The following is a 22,099-nucleotide window of genomic DNA, read 5'->3' on the forward strand; positions in this document are numbered from 1 at the left end:
CTTCAGGTGGGAGAGTAAATCTCGCTCTCGTTACTTGCGTATGGCCCCAACCAGAACTGCTATGGCCCATAATTCAAGGGGTTATATTACTCCCTGGTGGCTATCAAATCTGCTGCAGGGAGAGATGTAGATTATGGGTCATCTATATTTACTCATTGCATATCATAATGGGAATCTAGCCTAGGAAAGTTTGGTTAGCGGTGGCTTACGTTTGTTATGACAGGCAATCTATTAATAAGCATGCTTTCAGGAAATCCACTGGTGCCATTGGCTTCTTTGAATGTGGGAACATTCATGTCTCCTCTCAACAGGTCATCAGCGAGTTTGAAGCCTCCCCTGACTCATTTTCCTACAGAATTCCCAACCTGAGTCGGAACCGTCAGTACAGCGTGTGGGTGGTGGCTGTGACTTCAGCTGGCAGAGGCAACAGCAGTGAAACCATCACGGTGGAGCCCCTAGCCAAAGGTAATCGCCATCCTAATGCTCCCTTCCCATAGTAGATCTGCTCGCCGAAGCGTTTGTTCTGGTTGAAATATAGCTCACAATGCCCGGGAAATCAAGTAAACCAGAACATCACATTTCAGCCTGAGAAACAGGGCCACTGTTGGCTGGCCCTGGGCTTGTGTGCTGATCAGAAAAGGGGCGCCCCTGAGAGCTGAACACAATGCTACTGGTGAGTGGCTTACAAGGGAAAGTGTCCTTGGAAAAATTAGGCAAAGGAGCCCCACCCCAACCCTTGGAGTAGGTGAAAATCACTGTGTAGCATTTTCCAAAGGAAGCTCTCCATTCATCAAAATCAGATGCCATACTTCTTCGAGAAACATGTTAATTTTTTGGTGTATGGAACTTGAAACTTTACAAGTGTAAGGAAATCATTAGCTATTCATCTGTTGGTGCCATGCTGTAAACAAAGACCTTACGAAACAATGGAAGCCTAGAGTTCTCAAGTGTCTTTATGCTGGACGTGAGTACGTTAGACGTATGCATAAGCCTCTGTTGGACATAGGATTGCCTGAGAGATACAGAAGGAACGCAGCAAAAGAATTGTGATGCGTAGTAGCTTTATCTTTCTTGAGCTTTCAAAGTTCTATCTACAGACACATCCAGGAATGCCTGGATAATGCAACAGGAAGCAACTAATTCTTAAGAGCACAATTCAAAATAAACCACTTCTATAGGAATAGGTCTTGCCTGGAGTGATTAAATGGTATCCAGTGGTTTGTTATATTTTGAGTGCCTCTTGAATATTGGGCATTATTCTGGGGACTCAGAGGACTTAGTCCAGGAGCCTGACTGCTGTAGCACATCTCCCGTAAACCTCAGTGGCTGTGTATAGCAGCAGGGGCCAACATGGATGCTTTTGTTAAGTGACTCTCCTGGGTGGCTTTCAGCACGGTGATTCAGGGATCCGGGCCTTTTGTGCCCTCGGCCCAGAATCTTGGAGTCCTTCGATTCCAGCCACATAGACAGGAGGAGAGAGCATGGAGGGCCATGTGGGATGGACACGACTCCATCCATATCTCCTTGCACAGCAGGAAGGCATGTACCCAACCCACTTCCAAAACAAGGAGAGAAAATAAAGTCAGGCTGAGTCTGAGTATCCAGAGGGCGAGGGAGTTATAAAAGCACGATGAGAAGACCGCCCTGAGTGGGCAAAGATGGTGGTTAGACTCGGCCACCCAGGGGTGAGTAGGTGTGGTTACATGGAAGAAGGAAAGCGCACTCCACAGAGAAAAAGAAGAGTCATAAAGCCGAGGCTGCCTCTCAGGAGATCTGCACACTTGACGTCTGAGGTACAGGATTCCCTGAGCTGGGAGGAGACGGTCGTGCTCAAGGAGCCCGGGCGTGGGCCTTTAGGATGTTAGAGATTTGGAATTTTAATCAAATTGAAATGAGGAGACATTGTGAGGTTTAAAGAATAGGTGTGTGTGTGTGTGTGTGTGTGTGTGTGTGTGTGTGTGTGTGTGTAAAAATTCTGAGAGTCACTAATGCCAGAAATCCAATGCTACCCAACCAGACTCTTTTTGTTATCAGGATGTAAAATCAGCAATATTAATGCTTGATAAAGTGGTCCTTATCTTAGAATATTCTACGTCAATGGAGAGACATTTCTTCCAACAGGTGACCTGTGTTAGCTACACAGTTACCTGTGTACAAAGCAGGCCCAGGCTCTAAGCCCCCCAATATTTGCTTTCTCTCTGCTCTTGCCCACGGTGCTCAGAACAGCACTAAGAGTGAGGCTGATAGATCCTAGTGACCAAAGTTTCCACTCTACACTAGGATGACTCCATTATGATTTGTTTCAGGGGACCTTGCCTTAAGTAGGATACCAGGGCTTTTCTGGGACTCCTTTACCCCACCTTTCCTGGGGTACCTTCACCCTTTTGCCAGCACAAACACTCAAGCCCAGTATGGTTCAGGGATCCCAACACTGGTGCCATATTTATGGGTACAGAATCAGCTTGGGGCTACCGGCTACCTGTGTCTCCCATCTATCTAGCTTTGCTGAACTCCTGGGGGGAGCTCCTGTCCTTCCCATCTCTGTGTTCCCAACCCACATGGCATGCCTGCGTATGTTGGCTAAGGAGGAGAGTGGCCTCTGGCTCTGGGTCCATGCCCAGAAAGCAGGGATGGCAAAGGTGATAGGAAGATAGTTTTCCTCTTAAAGACTTATGTGAGGGTATCTCTGCAGGCTATGTGAGATTAGAGGAGGTGCCAGCCACTAGGGAACTTTGCTCTCAGCTACTCTGATCTTTAGGAGGTCCCTTTCCAAGTGGTTCACCTGGGCTTCTAGGGTCTGTCTTCTTGGGGTGCACCAGTGCAGATCCCCTGGAAGAAGCTCCTGCCTGGGTGTCTGAACCCCTGTCCTAAGCAGATGGTGGTGATTCAAGGGAGGCTACTTTGAAAGGACTCATTTTCTAGAATGGGTCCGCTGCCCATGTTTATATAGTAAAGTCAGGAAAGCACCACAGAATTGGCAAATAGTAGTTGTTCAAGTTATCTCCTTCCTATTATTGTGCTTTATCTTCTAACATATTAAAAGTATGTTTTAATGTTGAGATGAATTGCTTTATAAAATACTTTGAAAAATAATTGGGCTCATAGAAAACACAGCTTAGAGTTTCTTGGCTTATGAAATTCTGAATATTTGATTTGGACTCTTCATGCTCAGTCAATGGAAAAAAATAACACGCTACAGGGGAGATTTTCAGCTATTTGTAAATTCTTATAATAAAAATCTCTCATGATACTGGTACCTGATTATAGTGTTGAGAGTTGGAGTGTTCCCTGGGCTGCTTTGCCATTTTGGGGGTGCTCTCTCTGGGAAGGTCGCCAGGGCTGTATGTTGATGGGTGAGTGTGTGGGGTCACAAAGCTTCTACTCTTCTGCTTTTCTAGCTCCCGCGAGAATCCTAACATTCAGTGGTACAGTGACCACTCCATGGATGAAAGACATCGTCTTGCCTTGCAAAGCTGTTGGGGACCCTTCTCCTGCAGTGAAGTGGATGAAAGACAGGTAACCAGTAACCCAATGTATGCGTTTCTTGAGCCCTAATACATCTCACAAACTCACAACAAGTCTAGGAGGCTTCTAATGTTGCATCCATGTTTATTGATGGATGCTTAACAAACTTACCAGCTCTTCTGAAAGGAGGGCTGGAATCTCAGCCTTAGCACAGGATGGGTTGGATCTACTGCGTCTGACTCCTATAAATCTAGAGATTTGAAAGTCAGGACAATGCTTGTAAGGAAAATATTCTAATCAACCCAATGCTCGTGGTAGAAGTTTACACTACCTCATCAGGTAAGTTGTCTAACTGAGACAAGTTCTCATGAGCCATAACATCTATCTCTCCCTTTTCAGAGCTAAGGGATTATTTAATCCTAACTCACCTGCTCTAAGAAATAACTTTAAGGATTGAAATGCATTAGAAATTTGCTAATACGAAATGTTCTTTTTATACTCAATAATTAAAACAATAGCAGTCATGATAGAAGGGAGAAAGCGAGATTTTTAAAATGCTTTATCTGTATTCCGAGGAAGAAATTAGGATATAAATAAAAGGCTTGGGATTCACTTATATAATGCACTCAGAAAAGTGCCCATAATCAAACAAAAAGCTCTTAAAAGACATAAACTATTGAAATAATGAGCTGGATCCAGGGACCACTTTTCTCATTGCATTTGAAGTCAGTTAATCCAAAGGAAATTCATAAGCTCTCAGAATCAAGTTGGCATTCTGCCAGTCATGGGGATGACCCCAGACAACAGGACAGTCTGCAGTGAGCCACGGTTGTAATGGCAGGGGATCCTCTGGCCCAGGCTCATTCACTGCCCTCTTGGGATGCCACATTTTATTACTGATGCCAGTTCAGTATGAATTGTGAGTTTAAGTAAACCTGTAAGAGGTTTCAAGTTGTAGCCCTCCTACATGATTTGGTGAGGTTGGCATATCTGCCCACAGAGGGGATTCCCAGAATTTCTATGAAGAGGAAGCTCACCAAACTTACATGGTAGAGAAAATAAGAGACTCCACAGGACAGTTACCCAAGATGTGAGGAGCCACATTCAAGAATCAGCCAGGCATGATAGGGCACGCCTGTAATCCCAGCGCTTGGGTGGCTGAGACTGGTGGATTGCAGGTTTGAGGTTAGCCACAGCAATTTAACAAGACTGTTTCAAAATAAAATTAAAAGAGGGCTGGGGGTCTAGTTTAGAGGTAGAATGCCTCTGAGTTTAATCTTTAGCACCACAAAAAAAAAATCAGTTCCCTGATACAAATCTAACCTTCAATGTAACCATTTTTATAAAGAAGAAGAAAAAAAGATACTCCACTAGGGGGTAGTTTTAATCATAATATAATTATAGTTTATTTTTGTGTGTGTGAGAAATACCAAGCTTGCAAATGTTACTGTTTGCTTCAGAAGAAGTCTTAATGCTTCTCCCCAACCTCAGCTAATGTGGATTGTAATTTCTTTAATCTGTGCGTTTTTCTTCCTGTGAGGCAGTAACGGGACGCCCAGCCTGGTGACGATTGACGGACGCAGGAGCATCTTCAGCAACGGGAGCTTCATCATCCGCACAGTGAAGGCCGAGGACTCCGGCCACTACAGCTGCATCGCCAATAACAACTGGGGATCCGATGAGATCATTTTAAATTTACAAGTACAAGGTACAAAGCCGGGGACTGAATTGAATGATATCTTTTGCTTTCTTGCTATGCGAAGAGTCAAATTGAATAAATTTGAGGATCAGCCTTTCTACAGAGCTCATTGCTATTTTCCTATTACCAATAAAATAACATGTTCATTCTGGAGAATAGAATTAAATTTTTTTTTAAATAAGACACATTCACCATCCCAGAGATGACACCGGGCTGCAGTATATTTTGGCCTCTAATATGCTTGGTCACTCTTTTTTCTCTACATGCACAAATCTGAAAAATTCTTCCTTAATAACTTCCACTAATTGCATTGTTTACCTATGTGTGTGCAACCCAGAAAACACAAATGAAAAATAAGTGCAAATGGTTGCCTTTTATGTCTGCTAATTAAGTCAATTTTCATACACAGTTTACATACAGCAGACACTAACTGAAATTCTACAGATATTGGTATAGTATTCAATTGTATATTTAGTGCAAAGTGCTCACTTTTTCTTGCTATACACAAAATGTACACCGTTTCCAGAGATGAGCATTTTAAAATTGTGTGCAAAAAAAAAAAAACTCCAAGCATCTATTGATCTGGTCAGATTTAAGTATATAGTAATATTTTATTGGAAGAGAAAATCAAAGTGCATGCTTTTTTAGATTTAGATGTCATATTAACAAATTACAGCAAATAAAAATGAAATCAATATTATCCTCAGCAGATGCAAAAGAGAAAAGAAGAACTATCATTTTTTAAATTACGGCAAAATTGATCTTGAATTTCAAGTTAATTGAGGTCAGGAGAATCCCGGGGCATTTCAAAAGATAATGCTCTATTATGAATCAAAAGAGATGGACCAATTTTTCAGGCCTTTGGGTCCACTGATCAATCTTCTCTCCCAGGAAGAAAGAAGACAATGGGTATAAAGCTTGCTATATATTTTGAATAATATGATTCTAAATTTCTTTAGTATTTCTGTCCCCAGAGCCAGTCCAAAATTACACTGCGGCTCCTCATTTAGAAGTATGTTCCCGAGCCGGGCGTGGTGGCGCACGCTTGTAATCCCCGCGCTTGGGAGGCGGAGACAGGAGGATCTCACAGGTTCGAAGTCAGCCGTGCTGGCTTAAGAGACCCTGTTTCCAAAAATAAAAATGTATAAAATAGGTCTGGGAGTGTAGCCCAGAGGTAGAAGGGCTTCCAGGAACCACAGTACCACCAAAAAAAAAAAAAAAAAAGTAGTATGTTTCCGCCAGGTGTGGTGACATATGCTTGTCATCCCAATACTTGGAAGACTGAGACAGGATAATCACAGGTTCATGGCCATCCTCAACTACTTAGCGAGGCCCTTCACAACTTAGTGAGAACTTGTTTCAAAATAATAATAAAAAAATCAGACTGGATGTAGCTCATAAATAATATGCCCCTGGATTCAATCCCCAGTAACACACACACGCACGCACGCACACACGCATGCATACACACACGTATGTGTCCTTCAAGCCAACTGTGAATGATCAGATTATGTACTGCAATTCAAACCACATCTTTGATTCTCGGAGCTGACTGTGTGTGTGTATGTGTGTGTGTGTGTGCGCTCGCGCATGCATGCACACACGTGCGCATACATGCGTGTTTTGCATCGTGGAGGAATGGTTCAAAAAGTGGACATTTTCTTCCTAACTAGCCCCTCCCTCCCCCTTGGCTTTTCCTTTGCAGAAGCGCTAAGTGAATATCATTTATCCTTTTCACTTGAACTTCTTCGCTGAAATTCAAACTGAAATAATGCACGTATCCTTAGAAGTTTAAAGATCTCAATTAGTGATGAACAGCTCAGTAGCTCAAGGAATGGTGAGGAAATGAGTTAGATATAAATCCAAGTAGAAATGTGGTTGGATTTTCTTTAAATAATAGATTCAGTCTGCTCTATCTCTTTAGCCCAGGATATCAATGAAATAGACATTTTGACAGAAGTGAATTGCATATTTTGGCAACCTAAAACGCTTATTTAATAAATGGCTGCTCAAAATGATTTGGTAAATGACTGTTACAGAAGATCAAAGATGTGAAAAACTAATTCTTGTTTTCTAAAAACTGTTTCCTCTCCAGTTCCACCTGATCAGCCTCGGCTTACTGTATCTAAAACCACATCCTCCTCAATCACCCTTTCCTGGCTTCCTGGAGACAATGGGGGGAGTTCTATCCGAGGTGAGAGGACACTGACCATCTGCAGTTGTGGAGTAATTGAACTTTTGCTGGCCAGTGACACATCTTCATCAAATAACTCTTACGTGCTATCTTTCCCCAGAATGCTTCATTATAGTTACTTCTTCCATGACATAAGCAAGAAACCATATGCTTATTTAGCAGCATTTGTCAAAGCCCAAACCATTCATCCGGGAATTTCATGCACAAAATGGTGTATCTAGTTTGAATAACAATAGTAGTAAAGAAAAGAAAAGAAAAGATGGGAAAGGGGCAATTGTTAATCTCTCCCTGAGATTCTGAGTATTCATTCACTTGGTCGACTTTGTATCATCCTTGCAAGTAACCACACGTTGCTTTTCTGACTTGTAAAGTCATAAAAGGCAAAGAGTCTAGAGTTTAGATGCACAACAGCCTGTTTACACAAGGGCTTTGCAATTGGCACAGATTAGGAAAGTGTACGTGAGGTTATCCTGGAGGAAGGAGTGGGGGCGTCATTCTGGGAGATCCATCTGGAAGGAAAGGGAATGAGTGCAGAGGAAGAGGCGGAGATGGGCAGGAATGAGCACTGCATGGCTCCGGAGCAGGTGAGGATGGGGACTTGGGCTCTGAAGGTAGAGGACACCCTTTCTTCTGAAAGAGGAGGAAGGAGGACAAGCCAATAGGAAAGTCAGGATCAGGGAAGGATGCTGCTGCTCCTGGCTCTGAAGAGCAGGCTGTCCATCTCCCCCAGCTTCCTCCTCCCAGACTGCAGCTCCACTGGGAAAATCCCTGCACCTCAGAAATCTCAGTGCTATAGGTCAGGGATTTTCTCTGTTTTTCTTCAAAAGCCAGTTGTTAAAACATTTATCGGCATTCCACTGGTGGAAAGGAAGAGCTTCCTTTTTCTCTTTCTATTCTTTTCTTTCTTTGTAGGAAGGAAAAAGGTGCAGTGACTTTTTAAAAATAGCTGGGTGATGCGGGGCGAGGCGAGGGAAGGTTCGTGGGTTTGAAGAGCGTGGGACAGATTTGCAACAGCTGCTGAGCGCGGTGCGCAGGGCATCCTTAGCAGATGAACAGAGTCACCGCCAGGCAGCGGGCGGGACCTCACCGCAGAGGAATAACACAGACTGTAGCGGCCGAGTGGTTATTATAGCGTGATAATTTTCTTAAGTGAAGCTGGGTGGATGGAAGGGAAGTGGGTCACAGGTCACCAGCGTCAATGACAGGTGAGATGAGCGTAGCTGCCAGGGAGGGAGAGCGAGGGAGGCCAGGCTCCTCTCTGAAAAGGTCTACCAGGGGCAATAAGTGCTTAGAGAACCTTCTCATCCAAAACAGAAGAGGCACCAAAGCGGGGCTCAAACGACCCAGGCTCCATGAAGATCAACTTTGATTCTATGAGCTTGAGAGAGAACCAGGAGGGATGATAGTGTAAGAAGTATTAGCGAGGGAGACAGGAGAGGGCTAGTGATGAAATACGGTGGTACCCCAGACCACAGCATCTGGAGGCATCACAGCCAGATGTGACCGTGCCCATGGATACCGGCGTCACTGAGAATAGGGCCCATCACTTAGGGACAGATGGGGTTGTAGAGGTGGCTTAGATGGTGGGAACTGGAAGGCAAGCACAATCCCCAGAATGTGTAGGCAGTGGAGGCAGAGGACAGAGGAGGAGGGTGGGGTTCAGAGGGCACTGGTATTACACCAGCAGAGGCTGCAGGAGCTCCAAGCAGGCACCCAGAGGAGAGAGACAGGCTCAGGAAGGAGGGTGCAGTGGCTCCACAGGGCCAGAGGGAGGGAAGGGGGATGGAGTAGGGAAGATGCTGACCATGACCATGGCAGATGGAATCAAAGATAAGTGGCCACCATGGGAGGTGTTTGGGGTGAGCACAAGATTCAGGCACACGGCCCAGGGGGTAGGTATTAAGCAAGTTAGTATTTATTCTCTACTGGGCCATGTGGCTTGCCAATAAAAATCATTTTTAAACCTTTAAGAAATAGCGATAGCAGCACAACATTGAAGCAAAAATAAATGCCACTGAATTCGTACACCTAAAAAAAAAATGGGAAAAATCACGTTGTCTATAGTTTATCGTCATTTAAAATTCAAAAAATTGAAAAAAGGGAATGAGCCCGAAAGTGATCTTATTTTTCCCATGGTATCCGGCAATACCACCAGAATAATGATGTCTGGCGTGGAATAAGTACCTCACTAATCACCAAGCGGCAGCACTCCTCCCAGCGTGGGTTAGATTTCCTGGAACTGGGAAGAGTTAATATGTTTTCTTCCCAAATGTTCAGATTGTGAGAACTCTCCTCCCATTACCTGTACAAAACGCGAACATCAGTGCGCTCCTGGAGGAGCGCAGAGAATGCTCATTTGAATGTTTCTTGCTCCCCGAAGGATACATCCTGCAGTACTCGGAGGATAACAGCGAGCAGTGGGGGAGCTTTCCCATCAGCCCCAGCGAACGCTCCTACCGCCTGGAAAATCTGAAATGTGGGACTTGGTACAAATTCACTCTGACTGCCCAAAACGGAGTGGGACCAGGGCGCATAAGTGAAATTATCGAAGCAAAAACATTGGGAAAAGGTAGGCACGCCTCCTTGACACTTCTCTGAGTCCTCTGCTCTCCGGCAGGTGGGGACATTGGAATCCAAGGACTCATCTTGTAGCTGTGTGCTGGTTATGTGTTTGAATTGGGCCGTTCCGGAAGTGGGCTTTGTAGTCTCCTGGTGGTATAATAAGAGAGAAGGCTGATCATTAGAGTATTCTGGCTCTCCAGTTCTCAGGATCTCATTGGCAGTTCTAAAAAATAGTGTCCCTTAAAAACCAAGGGCATGTGAACCAGCAGAGGCACCAAGGTGGGGCAGCCATGCAGTACAGCACCCACCATCTCAGCCCTTTGAGAGCCAGCTTCTCCCTCAGGCGCCCCACCCTCCATCTATCCATCTTCACATTGCCTCAGGATCCCCACTTTTCTTTTCTTTTTTCTTTTATTGGTGCATTGTAACCTACATCTTGCTGTAGTTCAGGGTGATAGAGGCATGCGTGCACACAGCACTCAGTGAGCCTCCCCCAGTTCCCACCCCGCCCCCGCTCCCTTCCCACCTTCCTGTGCTCAGCACAGTGACGGGCTTTGATGAGTTTGTGTGTGTGTGTGTCATGTCCATTGAGGTCTTCTCCTATCCCAGTCTTTCCCCCCTCCCATCTCCCTCACTCCACTCAGGTCTCTCCTCCTTGTCTGGAGTCCCTCCTGTCCTGTGTCCCAATTTCCCAGTTTCTCTCTAGCTTCCACATATAAGGGAAAATATCCAACATTTCATTTTTTTGCAGCTAACTAATCTTACTTAGCATAATATCCTCCAGTTCTATTTCCCTGCAAATGACATAATTTTGTTGTTCTTTATGGCTGAGTAGAATTTCATTGTGTATATATCCCATCGTTACAAATCCCATTCATCTGTTAATGGACATCTTGGATGGTTCCGCAGCTTGGCTGTTATGAATTGTGGAGCTATAAACATAGGGGTGTATGCATTACTATGGTAGCCTGGTTTCAATTATTTTGGGTGGATACAGGGTCCCTACTTTTCAAATGGAAGGCGACTGGGATAAATTGTTATCATTTCAGTGTGAGGTTTTGTTTTGTCTAAAGTGTGTTCCTTCAAAAAGACAAAATGACAGAGGTGAAATGTGCAGCCCTGAATGCCAGAAAGAGGGAGGGATGTGAGTCAGTATGAACACAGTCAGGAGGGGAACAGAGGTCTTCACAGGTTTCTCTGAGTCTTGACAGGGGCTGGCTCAGCTGGCAAGAGAGCAAGAGGTGATACTTGGCTCTGATGCCTGCATTTTGAATAACAAGGGGTAAGGACTAGATGATAAGGCCTTGGCTTATGCACAGATCTACCTACTGGGTTCCTGAGCTCTGGGCCTAAATGTTCGGAGAGTGAGCGATGCCTGTGGACATTTCCCAAACCCAACTCCATCTTCTCTTGAGTTGGGTCTACCCACATGAGTGTGGAAAGGGGCCAGCCTGGTACACTGCAGCGTGTGAGCCACTAGAGGAACCTGCATATGCGAAGTTCTTCAGAAAACCCCAGGATACACAAAACAAACAGCCTCCCACTCCGTTTTCCCAGGCTCCGTCTCACACTTAGGATGCTGTGGTAAAAGTAAACCTGTTGGTCTCTACGGTCTGTATGAAATAGTAGACAGTGGTCTGAGATGTAGACTTGGGGTGAGCTCCTAGGATAGCCATAGAAGACAGACCTAGGGAGAGCATGTGAACACTCAAATGGCCTCCACCCACGGATCTCCAAGCTAACCTCCACATGGCTTCTCCTGCAGAGCCCCAATTCTCCAAGGAGCAGGAGCTCTTCGCCAGTATCAACACGACGCGCGTGAGGCTGAACCTCATTGGCTGGAACGACGGTGGCTGTCCCATCACCTCCTTCACGCTAGAGTACAGGCCCTTCGGGACCACAGTCTGGACCACAGCCCAGCGGACGTCTCTCTCCAAGTCGTACATTCTATATGACCTGCAGGAAGCCACGTGGTATGAGCTGCAGATGCGGGTGTGTAACAGCGCCGGCTGTGCAGAGAAGCAGGCCAACTTTGCCACGCTCAACTATGATGGCAGTAAGTTGGATGGCATCGTGGCCCTCCTGTCCATGTCTTGGGGATATATTCATGGGACCTGAACCTTTCTTCATTGAATATTCTTCTTTGCCAGTGCCCACAGAGCCCGTAGGCTGGGATGGTGCAGCTGGTTCCCTGTGAGGCTACCTAGTCCTTGGTACCCAGCATGGCCACACTGTGTGTCCAGAACAAAGGGACCAAGCAAGTCTTCCTGGGGAGTCTTGGTGCAGGAGTGACTTCTCTTAGGGATGAAGGACTTTGTACCTAGTGATCCCGAGCCTTTGCTGATGACCTTGAGCTGAGGGTACATCTGTTGTTTCCTACCCTGCCCCTACCCTAACTCAGTTCACATAATAAAGTTATTTTTGTTTTCATTAAGTCCTTAAACTGCATGTGCAAAAACAGTTTTCCATGTCAGAGAAGTCTCTGAGTAGAAGCAGGGAGCCACTGAGGGGAGCAGAGTGATGAGGCAGAACATTAGTGTGCAGGTGCTCATTCACGCATGTGCGTGCAAACACACTTACACACAGCTTGTATGCACTTTCCTGAGACTAGGTGAAGCATCTCTTGATGTCTTGTTGACCAAAAGCAAATTAGTTAAATCCTTACCCTTTTGCCCAGCATCAAGGGCCATTTACGGATATCTGAGCCAATGCCCAGGTCAGCAAGGCTGAACAGAAGTTCCGGGGAATGTTAGTCCCAAAGATTCTCATGCAGAGAATTTGAAACTGGGATGCTAACGTCACAGATTTTAAATGCGCACCTTCTAAAAAGACATGTAATGTGCTATTTTACCCAGGACCCCAAATTACAAAAATGTTCCATGATCTACATTTAACCTGAAATGATTGTGTTGCACTAATACATAAGAGGGCAGATTTCTTTGAAGCATCCTCCTGGATAGATAGTCTTAGTATCTCTTTTGACACATCTGCCTGAAATTTTTCTGTTTTATTTTGGGGAAAAGCCAACATTGACAATTAGCCTTTCAGATTTCTTTACCTGACTCTTCAGCCAGTCCCTTGGCCAGATGTTCCGCTTATTGTTATGTTGTCCTGTGTGTGTAGCCCCTGTCTCCTGGGCACCCCTGCATGCCTCTGATCTGGGGTTATGACCATCTAGAAACTTTAGTTTCCATCTAAACATGCTGCAAAGTTGGGAAAATGTTTTTTTCTTGGCTTTTTCAGAGATTCAAAAGGGCTGAGCGTCAATTATCTCTGCTCTACTTACCAAATACAGAATAAAGACCATTTTTTGCTCCAGGAGAAATTATATATTTTTTTCATTCCTTTTCCTAAAGGACTGACTTTCTGGCCCTTGTTTTACATGGAAAAGACAGTGGAACAGAATATCTTACATAAAGTAGGATGGTACGACGCTTGCACCATAAGAAGGGGCTGTCTGTTTAGATCTCACACCCATCATGTTCAGCCTCTGGGTAAAGGCAGCTGAAAATAGCTCAGATTCCATTTTATTTTGGCATCACCATGTAATTCTAAATAATCCGAATTTCACAGCACAGTTTAACAATGACTGGTCAATGAGTGGAAGCTTCAGAAAGCTACGTGGGTTTCCTTTGAAAAGTTGTGTGCCGCTCTTATACCCCAATGGGAGCCTTTAAGGTAGATTTGCTCTTTCCCCCGTGATGAAAAGCAAGCAAAGAGCCAGATAAAATGAGCTTTCAAGAGAATAATGGAATAAAAAGAGGTTTCAAGCTTCTTTAAGCTAGTGTATCTGGTGCAGTCTCTCTGCAGTCCAGCTCTTGTTAATTTTCAGACATATTGTTCCTTCTTTGATGTGCAGTTTTCAAGTAGCCCCTAGCAACTTTGCTGCTGGTGACAGTCAAGAGGAAACTTAAATCCAGGCAAATGCACGTGGCTTCTGTAAGCCCCGAGTAAGCACTCTGGTATCAGGTGCCCCCTGCAATAGGTTGCAAAGCGCATTCCTTTTCAGAGCCATACTACAGAGCTGGGAGTGTGGACCATGGGAGGGGAGTGAGGAATAAGGTTAGCAAGGACCAGGGCAGACTTCCTCTGACCTCCCACTTCCTCTGACCTCCCACTACCTTTGACCTCCCACTTCCTCTGACCTCCCACTTCCTCTGACCTCCCACGACCTCTGACCTCCCACTAGCTCAGACACCCTCAAATCACACAGCAGGATTTTTTAAACTTGTCATCCTTAAAATTTCCTCCATGCCATCTTCATTAATAGCCATCTAACATCGTGGCTCTGCTTCCAGGTACAATTCCTCCGCTCATTAAGTCAGTCGTCCAAAGCGAGGAAGGACTGGCGACCAACGAAGGGCTCAAGATGCTGGTGACCATCTCCTGCATCCTCGTGGGGGTCCTGCTGCTGTTTGTCCTTCTTCTGGTTGTGCGGAGGAGGCGGCGGGAGCAGAGGCTGAAGAGATTGAGAGGTAGGTCCAGGCGTCTCCCTCCACCACTTGTGGTTCCCGAGAGAGGTCAGGCAGAGAGAAAACGACAGTGAGAATGAGTTACCTTCCAATCCAGATCCCCCAGCCACCCGATTCTGTGACGCTCCCTCCACAAGACTGCAGAGCCCTGGGGGAAAGCAATAAAAATGTTCCAATTTCAGACAATCAGAAATGGAGTGAAATCCAACCTTGTACAAGTCCCCTAAATCCTAGCCATAGGCAGCCAAAGAAAATTAATTCCTCTTGAGTTCCCAACCCCGCTCTCTTTAATTTGCAGTGGTTCCAGCAAAGCCACCAATTATGGCTTGCTTTGAAAAGTGCTATCAGATTTGCTCTGAAAATGAGAATTATTTTATTGCCTGGAAGTGGAAATTGAGGGTTTATTGTACAGGTCAAATGTTGGGAGGCAGAAATGCATGCTTTCCTGAATTAGAAATCCGAGTTGGAATCTGGAGTAAGAGGCTCCTGGTAAGAAAAAATAATGGAAGACAATGATCTCGGGCCAGACGAGCCCCAGGGTTGGCAGGCACCATTATGGTAGCGCCTGGCTCTGGGTTGTTCTGTGTGAAGATGCTCCGTTCTCAGCTTCTTTCTGTCCATGGTCCATCCTTGCTTTACTCTGCAATCTGAGGGTGAGGCATTATTTCAAATGAGTCCTGTGTAGGAGGGGTTCTCTACCCCTGCCATCGGGATAACTTGACCAAGGCTCTTTTTTATTTGCCAAGGTGCATAGACAAGGTATTAGCATTTTATGTCAGTGCAATGTGAAATAATGGTATACAGTATCCTATGTGCTCTTCAGAGCCACACCTCAGAAACAATTCTTGAATCACTCTCCCCCAGACACAGCTACGATTCCCAGATCTGCACCATTAACCTCTGTGTAGGTATTTACTCAGCCGGACAGCAGTCGGAGCCCCAGAAGGTGGCGGTGCGAGTGCCCGGGCCCCATTACTCAGCCGGACAGCAGTCGGAGCCCCAGAAGGTGGCGGTGCGAGTGCCCGGGCCCCATCAGTCCTCTTGCAGCGACTCTCCCACTCGACTTGATCAATTTGCTTTTGCTTTGCCAACAAAGTAAAATATTTGAAGTGCATTTTACTCCATCTATACATTTTAACAGTCCTTCCATTTAAATTCCACACAGCCCTCTGATTCCGATGAACCATCAAGCTCGCTGAAACGTCCTCTCTAAACCTCCTTCCCCAACAGTCTTTCAGTTTTGCAGACCTGGCTTGCGTGGGTACTGTACCCTTAGTACTGTGCTAGCTGCGCAATATGAAAAGATAAGAGAAAGACTTTCCTGGACTCCAGATATAGTGAAGGAGATAGAACCATAAACCTCTGCAAATAGAAGAACAAGAAGTCTCATGCACACCAAAATAGGACTTCAAACAACCCCTACATCCGCGTAAAACAGGGAGAGATTAATGATCCCAAGGGGAGAAGGAAAGGAGGGTACCTGAGAGCTAAAAAAGACAGAACTATAGAAATATAATGTGGCCTAATAGCTTGAGAAAGGCAGAATGAAGTGGGCTGTGTTGAATTCCATTAGGAACGTTTGTCATTAAAATACCAAAAGGGACACAATTCTAACTCACCCTCTTGGACAGCAGAATGCAATGGGCTGGACTTTGGGAGCATTGCCACTGAGGTATCAGGACCATCTGTCCTCCTTTTCTATAGAAATCAACATCAAACTAATTGCATTCAGAAAGCTATGAGCTGCCTGCATTTCTTAAAACCAACAGTAAAAACGTCTTACTAATGATTTGTATTTATCTGCAAGAGTTCGGCAGCAAAAAAGGTTAAACATGTGAGCAGCGGACCCTCGGCCAAGCTCCCCTCCCTGACTCTGCGCTCTCCCTCCTGGCTGCTATTATTTTATCTTCGTTAATCGACTTATTTTTAATTTTACATTTCAACTGGTGCATTGTAATTCTGCACCATAATGAGATGCGCAGGGGTCCAGCCATCCGTGGAGGCAGCACTTGTGTGCTTTCCTCTGCATCTCCCCTGCTCGTGTTAGTGAGGTTGGTGGCGATACCTTCCTAGGTGGACGAAGCATCTTTTGACATGTTTCCTTCCTCGATCCTCCTTCATTTGCTCCCCAATAAGGTGAGCACCCCAGCTTGCTTTTTCTTGCCAAGAGTATTCCCAGCTACAGCAGTTGCTGTTTCTTACTGATATATTCAGGTCAGCTGCCTGGAAGACCCTTACAGCCTTTATTTTCATTCTTAATGTAGTTATTGCTTTACAGGGCCTATGTCCATGTCCAAAACACATCCCGAGACTGGCATTTCTATTGTCAGTATCTCTTCGTCTAGGCACTAGGTTTTTGGCTTTTGTGTCTTTTTTTTTTGTAGTTAGGCTTGGTAAAGAAAAAAGAAAGCAATCCATCATGTCAGAGCATCAGAGAGCCTGGGCAGTTATTTCTTGGGAACAGCCTTGTTTCCTTTGTTAGAGAAAAGGCAGAGCCAGTGCAACAGCCTCCGCAGGTGAGAGGGGAAGGGAGGATAAATTCATGAGAGCTGCTAAGGTGCATGGAATTCCAGAGAAATGGCTTGCCGTGGTATGAAGGCATCTGTACTCTCGCATTCTGTACGTGCCTAATAAAGGCATCCTGAACCTGAGTCTAAAGGAAGACAGCAGAAATAAAAGGCCTCAGTTCCGTGCCACTTCCTAATGGCCAGGCTTTGGATGGACATGCTATGCACAGGTATGTTTCTACCCCTCTGAGCCTTTTTGTGATATATAATCACAATGCACCACCACCAACAACAACAAAAAAGCATTGTTGGTTATCCACCACGTGCAGCTATACTGGGGATGGAACCCAGGGGCGTTCTACCTCTGAGATACACCCCAGCCCTATATTTTATTCTTTATTTTGAAACAGGGTCTCACTGAGTTGCAGAGGGCCTCACTAAGTAACTGAGGCTGTACGCAAATGGCGATCCTCCTGTCTTAGCCTCCCAAATGTTAGGATAACAAGTGTGCACCACCAAGCCTGGCTCTATTTTAAAAAATAATAGCAACATTTTCTTAATAATCATTTGTTTGATCACAAGAGTTTGGGAAGGTCCTGGAGAGAAAAAAAAATGCCTAAGACCCTGCCCCAGAGGCGTGGGAGGGGACCCTCTAGTGGCAGTGGGTCAAGGGTCAGGATGGGGACAGATTCATCTGTCTGTATGATAAAAAGTGCTGTCATAAAGGGACAAAGTTAGTGATCCAGATATCCTGGGGACGTTGATGGGGCACCAGGCTGTACCCCCAAAGTACCTTCATCTTTTAGTTCTGGAAACCCCTTCTGAGATGCATATTAATGAGAGAAAATATTTCCAGCTCACTCAGGGAAGAAAACGGCAACCACAGGGTTTAAAGTAACAGATGTCCATCTATTGTACATCCGGAGTTCAAGCCAGTTGTAGCGGATAAACCTACAATCCCAGGACTTGGGAGGCCAGGACAGTAATGTTGTAGGTTTTAGACCAGCCTCCGTAACCAAGCGAGGCCCTCAGCAACTTAGTAAGACCTTGCTTCAAAATAATACATAAAGGACTGGAGGGTAGAGCTCAGCAGTAGAATGCCCCTGAGTTACATCTCCCCTAGCCTCCCCGCACACAAAATTCAGAACTCATTAGCGAAATCACCTAATTAAACACTGACCCACATAACGCACAGATCCCGTGCCTGTGTTAGAATAAGTTCGCATTATTCAGATTCCGCAGAGAGAGTCACTTCACACGGTATTTTTATTGCCCACAATAAGGACATTTCTAGGAATATGTCAGCACCACATGAGCAACCACCCATTAGGATTATAAATGGGATACAAAAAATCTGAACTACAGAAACGTATTGCAGGGGTCCCTACCGGATGATTTCATTTTAATAGCAATTACATAAGATTAACTTAGAATGTTGGTGGTGTTCAGTTGCATTGTTGATTTCTAGAAACTTCTAAAGTATTTCTAAGCATGCTATATTTTACTGTGCAGACAAGTAACCTAGTTAAGAGAATACAATAAATGTTATTTTATGTAAAAAGGAAAAAGAAAGTGGGACTCAAGCAGATTAGCCAACCTATATTTCCCTTCCTGAGTACTTTACTAATTTTAGATCATAGCGACCTCCTAAGCCTAAATTGTCTGCAAGTACTACTTTTTTTTTTAAATCTATAACCTTATCCCAGAGTTTTGAAAGCCACGGTTGGCTTTTTAATGATGCCCTAATTTCCCCCAACTTCCAGATCCTTTGAAGTGCAAGTTATAGAGTAAGCTGCTGGCTGGTCCCCGGCTCCCAACAGCCCCAGCCTTATAAAAGTTTGATTCTCAGGTCAAATGACCAACTCCAGTGTCACTAAAAGCTTCCGCCTTTAGTGTACATTGATGCAAGAAAATGCAAGCCTCTGCTGGCACTGACTGGAAGGGTGGACAGTGGTGCCTGGTCCCAAATCCCAGGGCTCCAAAGGAATGGAGGATAAAAATCGGTGTGTGATATAAATTTGTCCATATCCCTGTGGCAGAAGTGCCCTTTTGCCTGAACATAATGCGTTTATTAATTTGAAGATACTTTGGAATGGATTATTGTTATCAAACTGAGAAGATTCCTGAAGACCCTTTCCAGGGAGGATCTGGGCTCATGATTCTACATGGGTAGTTTCAGGCTGTGAAGTCTTCATCATGTTTGGAGTTCTACTTCAATGTTGTTGTTTGGGTTTGGGTTTTTTCTTTCTTCTTTTATTGCTCTGAAAATGAGGCAAAAGGTCTCCGCATTTGTAAAACCAAAATTAACTTGAACTTTCCTGATCTAAAGCAGGAATGCACGTGTATGCTCCCAGTGACCCTTAGACTTGAGTAGACTTAGAATAAGTAAAGACTTGGAAGCAGAGATCATAGAGCCTCAAAATGTGGGAAGCCAGCAGAAAGACCGCGCCAGGAGATTCGTCACCAAGCTCGCAGATGCGCCAGCCTGGCCGAAAAGCTCCCAGAAGCCTCGGCTCTGAAACTCTTCAGTTCTGAGCCTGGTGTTTCCATACTTTCCCTCTCCCTCCTTTCTTACCTTCTCTCTTCCTTTTCCTTCTGGCTATTTCCTCTTTTTTCCCTCCCTTTCCTTCATTCCTTCTCTTCTTCCCTTTCTTCCTCTCCTCCCTTCATTTCCTTCATCCCCTCTTCTCTCTTTCTTCCCTCCTTCTTGTCTTCCTTCCTTTCTCTCCTTCCTCCCCTTCCTCCTTCTGTGTCTCTTTCTTTCTGCCTTGTTCCTTAATAAGATTATGCTCTCAAGACACCACACTAGCTAGGGCAGAAGCACATGAGAGAGTGTTTCTTAGCACGAGGAAGGGGCCGCTGGGTGGTGGGTGAGGGTGTCTGGGCCGCAGTGATGCCCCCAGCGTCGCCCGCCGGCTGCCCACAGATCCCAAGCCTGCGTAGCTCACCTGCGTAGCCACGGCTTTGAATCAGCTTTCACCGCAGCATGCCAATGGTTAGGAGTCCTATTTGGGTTCTGAAAAAGATTCCGTTTTATAGCCCGTATGTAAATAACCGCTTTATGAGATTCATTCCAATTCCACAGAAAAGTAGGGGCTGTAGGTAGGGAGCCTGCAAATTAAAGCTTTTGATGGATGGTGTAGCGAGGTCAGCTCCGCCACCCCTGAGTGCCTGCCTGGCTGGCTGGCTGGCCTGTCTACCTACCTTCCTTCCTTCCTTCTCTTTTTCCTTATTTTCTTTCCTTTTTCCTTTCTGTCTTCTTTTTTCTTTTTTCCTTCTTTTCTTCCTTCCTTCTTTCTTTTCTTTCTTCATTTTCCTTTCTCCTTTATTCCTTTTCTTCTTTTCTTTTTACTTCCTTTCTTTTTTCTCCTTCCTTTCTTTTCCTTTCTTCCTTTCTTTATTTTCTTTTCCTTCCCTTTCCTCTTGTTTGCTAGTGACTTTCTAATAGAGAATAGCCTAAGCATATTCTCATTTTTTAAACCAGAACTTCAAATGTCCAAACACAGATACGTAGCTCTGAGTGAGAGTCCTCTTTTTATTTATTTGTTTGTATGGCACAATGGTACATTATATTTCCAGAGGATATGATTCTGGTTTGGAGGATAGTGATTTACTTATAAGCCTTTGTCACAATAATAATCAATCCATGAAACTACTCTACAAAAATATGTCTGCCTAAGCAACTAGCTGCCTAAGAATCTCTGAGAAACACATTTTTTTCTTTTTTCTTTCATTTTTATGTGGATCATACTGAAAATGGCATACGTTCAGACTGTTCTTGGTGCCCTCTCCCACCCCCCACTTCTCCTCACCCCCCAAAACAAGGAGTGTCCAGGCTAACCATGCTGCATTTATACTTTTACACATATTCAAATGTAGCTCAATCAACCTCAGCCTTCTTTGTACCCTACCCTTCCATTTCAGCTTTGCTGAGATTTTGAAAGCAACATTGTGTGTGCAAAAAGCCAGGCAACCCAGACTCTCAAGAAGGTCAGCAAGCTCCAGCATGGAGAATGGGTGTGCCCTGCCTGCCGGGGTGTGCCAGGCACTGCCTCGTTGATAGGCATCTCCACCCATGTGCAGACCCAGGATGGAAGTGGTGGTCCTTGAGGTACACAGGGACTGGGCAGACACCATGCTGTGATGCTCTTCATCCTTGGCTGGCCTCTCCCAGGACCTAATTGAACCCCATCTTTCCATAACACTTTACTGTACACGACCTTATTTCAGTCTCTAAAACGCTGTCTGCACAGGTGGAGCATAAACTTGGTAGTATTCTGCCCCATGTTGCTGACTTGAAAGCAGAAGGGCTTAGAAGAGCTCTGCCACTAAGAACTAGCCCAGAATCACTGGAAGTTGGGGGCGAGGTAGAAGAGAAACCTACGTCATTGTCCAACTCCAGTTCTCTTCCCTTGGATGGCCTTCAACCTTTGGAATATCCCAATAAGAAATAGACTGTCCCATTAATATCAAGTAAGTTTTGGATGGTTTATCAATGAAACATGGAATCAGAAGATATATTATCATGGTATCCATAGCTACTTTATCATTTATGGTTGCCCACCAAAAATGTTGAGATTCTTCATTTTTATCTTGATATTTATAATCCCACAGATTATATAGTTTCTAGTTTCTATATCATCTGTCCTATTTCTTTTGACTACTGAATACTTGGAGTATTTTCTGCTCAGCTACGCTGCCTCTCACTCCTAACCCCCAGACTCTGCCAGCCTTATTTCTGCCAATAATTTCACTGCAGCAAAACTATGACCACCAGATTGCTGTCTTATCCATCATTTTCTACCCCCTGTCCTGCAGGATTCAGCGGAGGGGGGGAGACAACTTTTAAAACTCCTTCCTTCCGCCAGGCGAGGTGGCGCACGCTTGTAATCCCAGCATTCAGGAGGCTGAGACAGGAGAATCAGAGTTCGCAGACAGACTCAGTTACTTAGGCCCTCTGCAACTCAGTGAGACCCAGTTTCAAAATATAAAATAAAAAATGCCGGGCATGGTGGTACACACTTGTAATCCCTGTGCTTGGGAGGTGGAGACAGGAGGATCGTACAGATTCGAAGCCATCCTCACTGGTTTAAGAGACCCTATTTCCAAATAAAAATATAAAAATGGGTCTAGGAGTGTAGCCCGGAGGTAGAACAGTTTCCAGGAACCCCAGTACTGCCATATATATATACATATATAT

General features: G+C 44.9%; 1 protein-coding gene across 3 annotated transcripts in view; it reads left to right on the forward strand.

Annotated features, from left to right (window-relative positions):
- DSCAM (DS cell adhesion molecule) overlaps nt 1-22,099 on the forward strand; it is a gene marked incomplete at both ends in the record, with an annotated part of 734,316 nt that overhangs the window by 667,630 nt on the left and 44,587 nt on the right. For all 3 annotated transcript variants that reach the window (XM_080695506.1, XM_080695507.1, XM_080695508.1), the window contains 7 exons: nt 312-465; nt 3,399-3,516; nt 5,010-5,173; nt 7,260-7,358; nt 9,739-9,927; nt 11,686-11,976; nt 14,219-14,395. In XM_080695506.1, coding sequence (XP_080551632.1) covers nt 312-465; nt 3,399-3,516; nt 5,010-5,173; nt 7,260-7,358; nt 9,739-9,927; nt 11,686-11,976; nt 14,219-14,395 — 1,192 coding nt within the window. The remainder of the gene's footprint in view (nt 1-311; nt 466-3,398; nt 3,517-5,009; nt 5,174-7,259; nt 7,359-9,738; nt 9,928-11,685; nt 11,977-14,218; nt 14,396-22,099) is intronic.

The sequence above is a fragment of the Muscardinus avellanarius genome, assembly GCF_963383645.1.
Source record: "Muscardinus avellanarius genome assembly, chromosome: 5".
NCBI lineage: Eukaryota > Metazoa > Chordata > Mammalia > Rodentia > Gliridae > Muscardinus > Muscardinus avellanarius.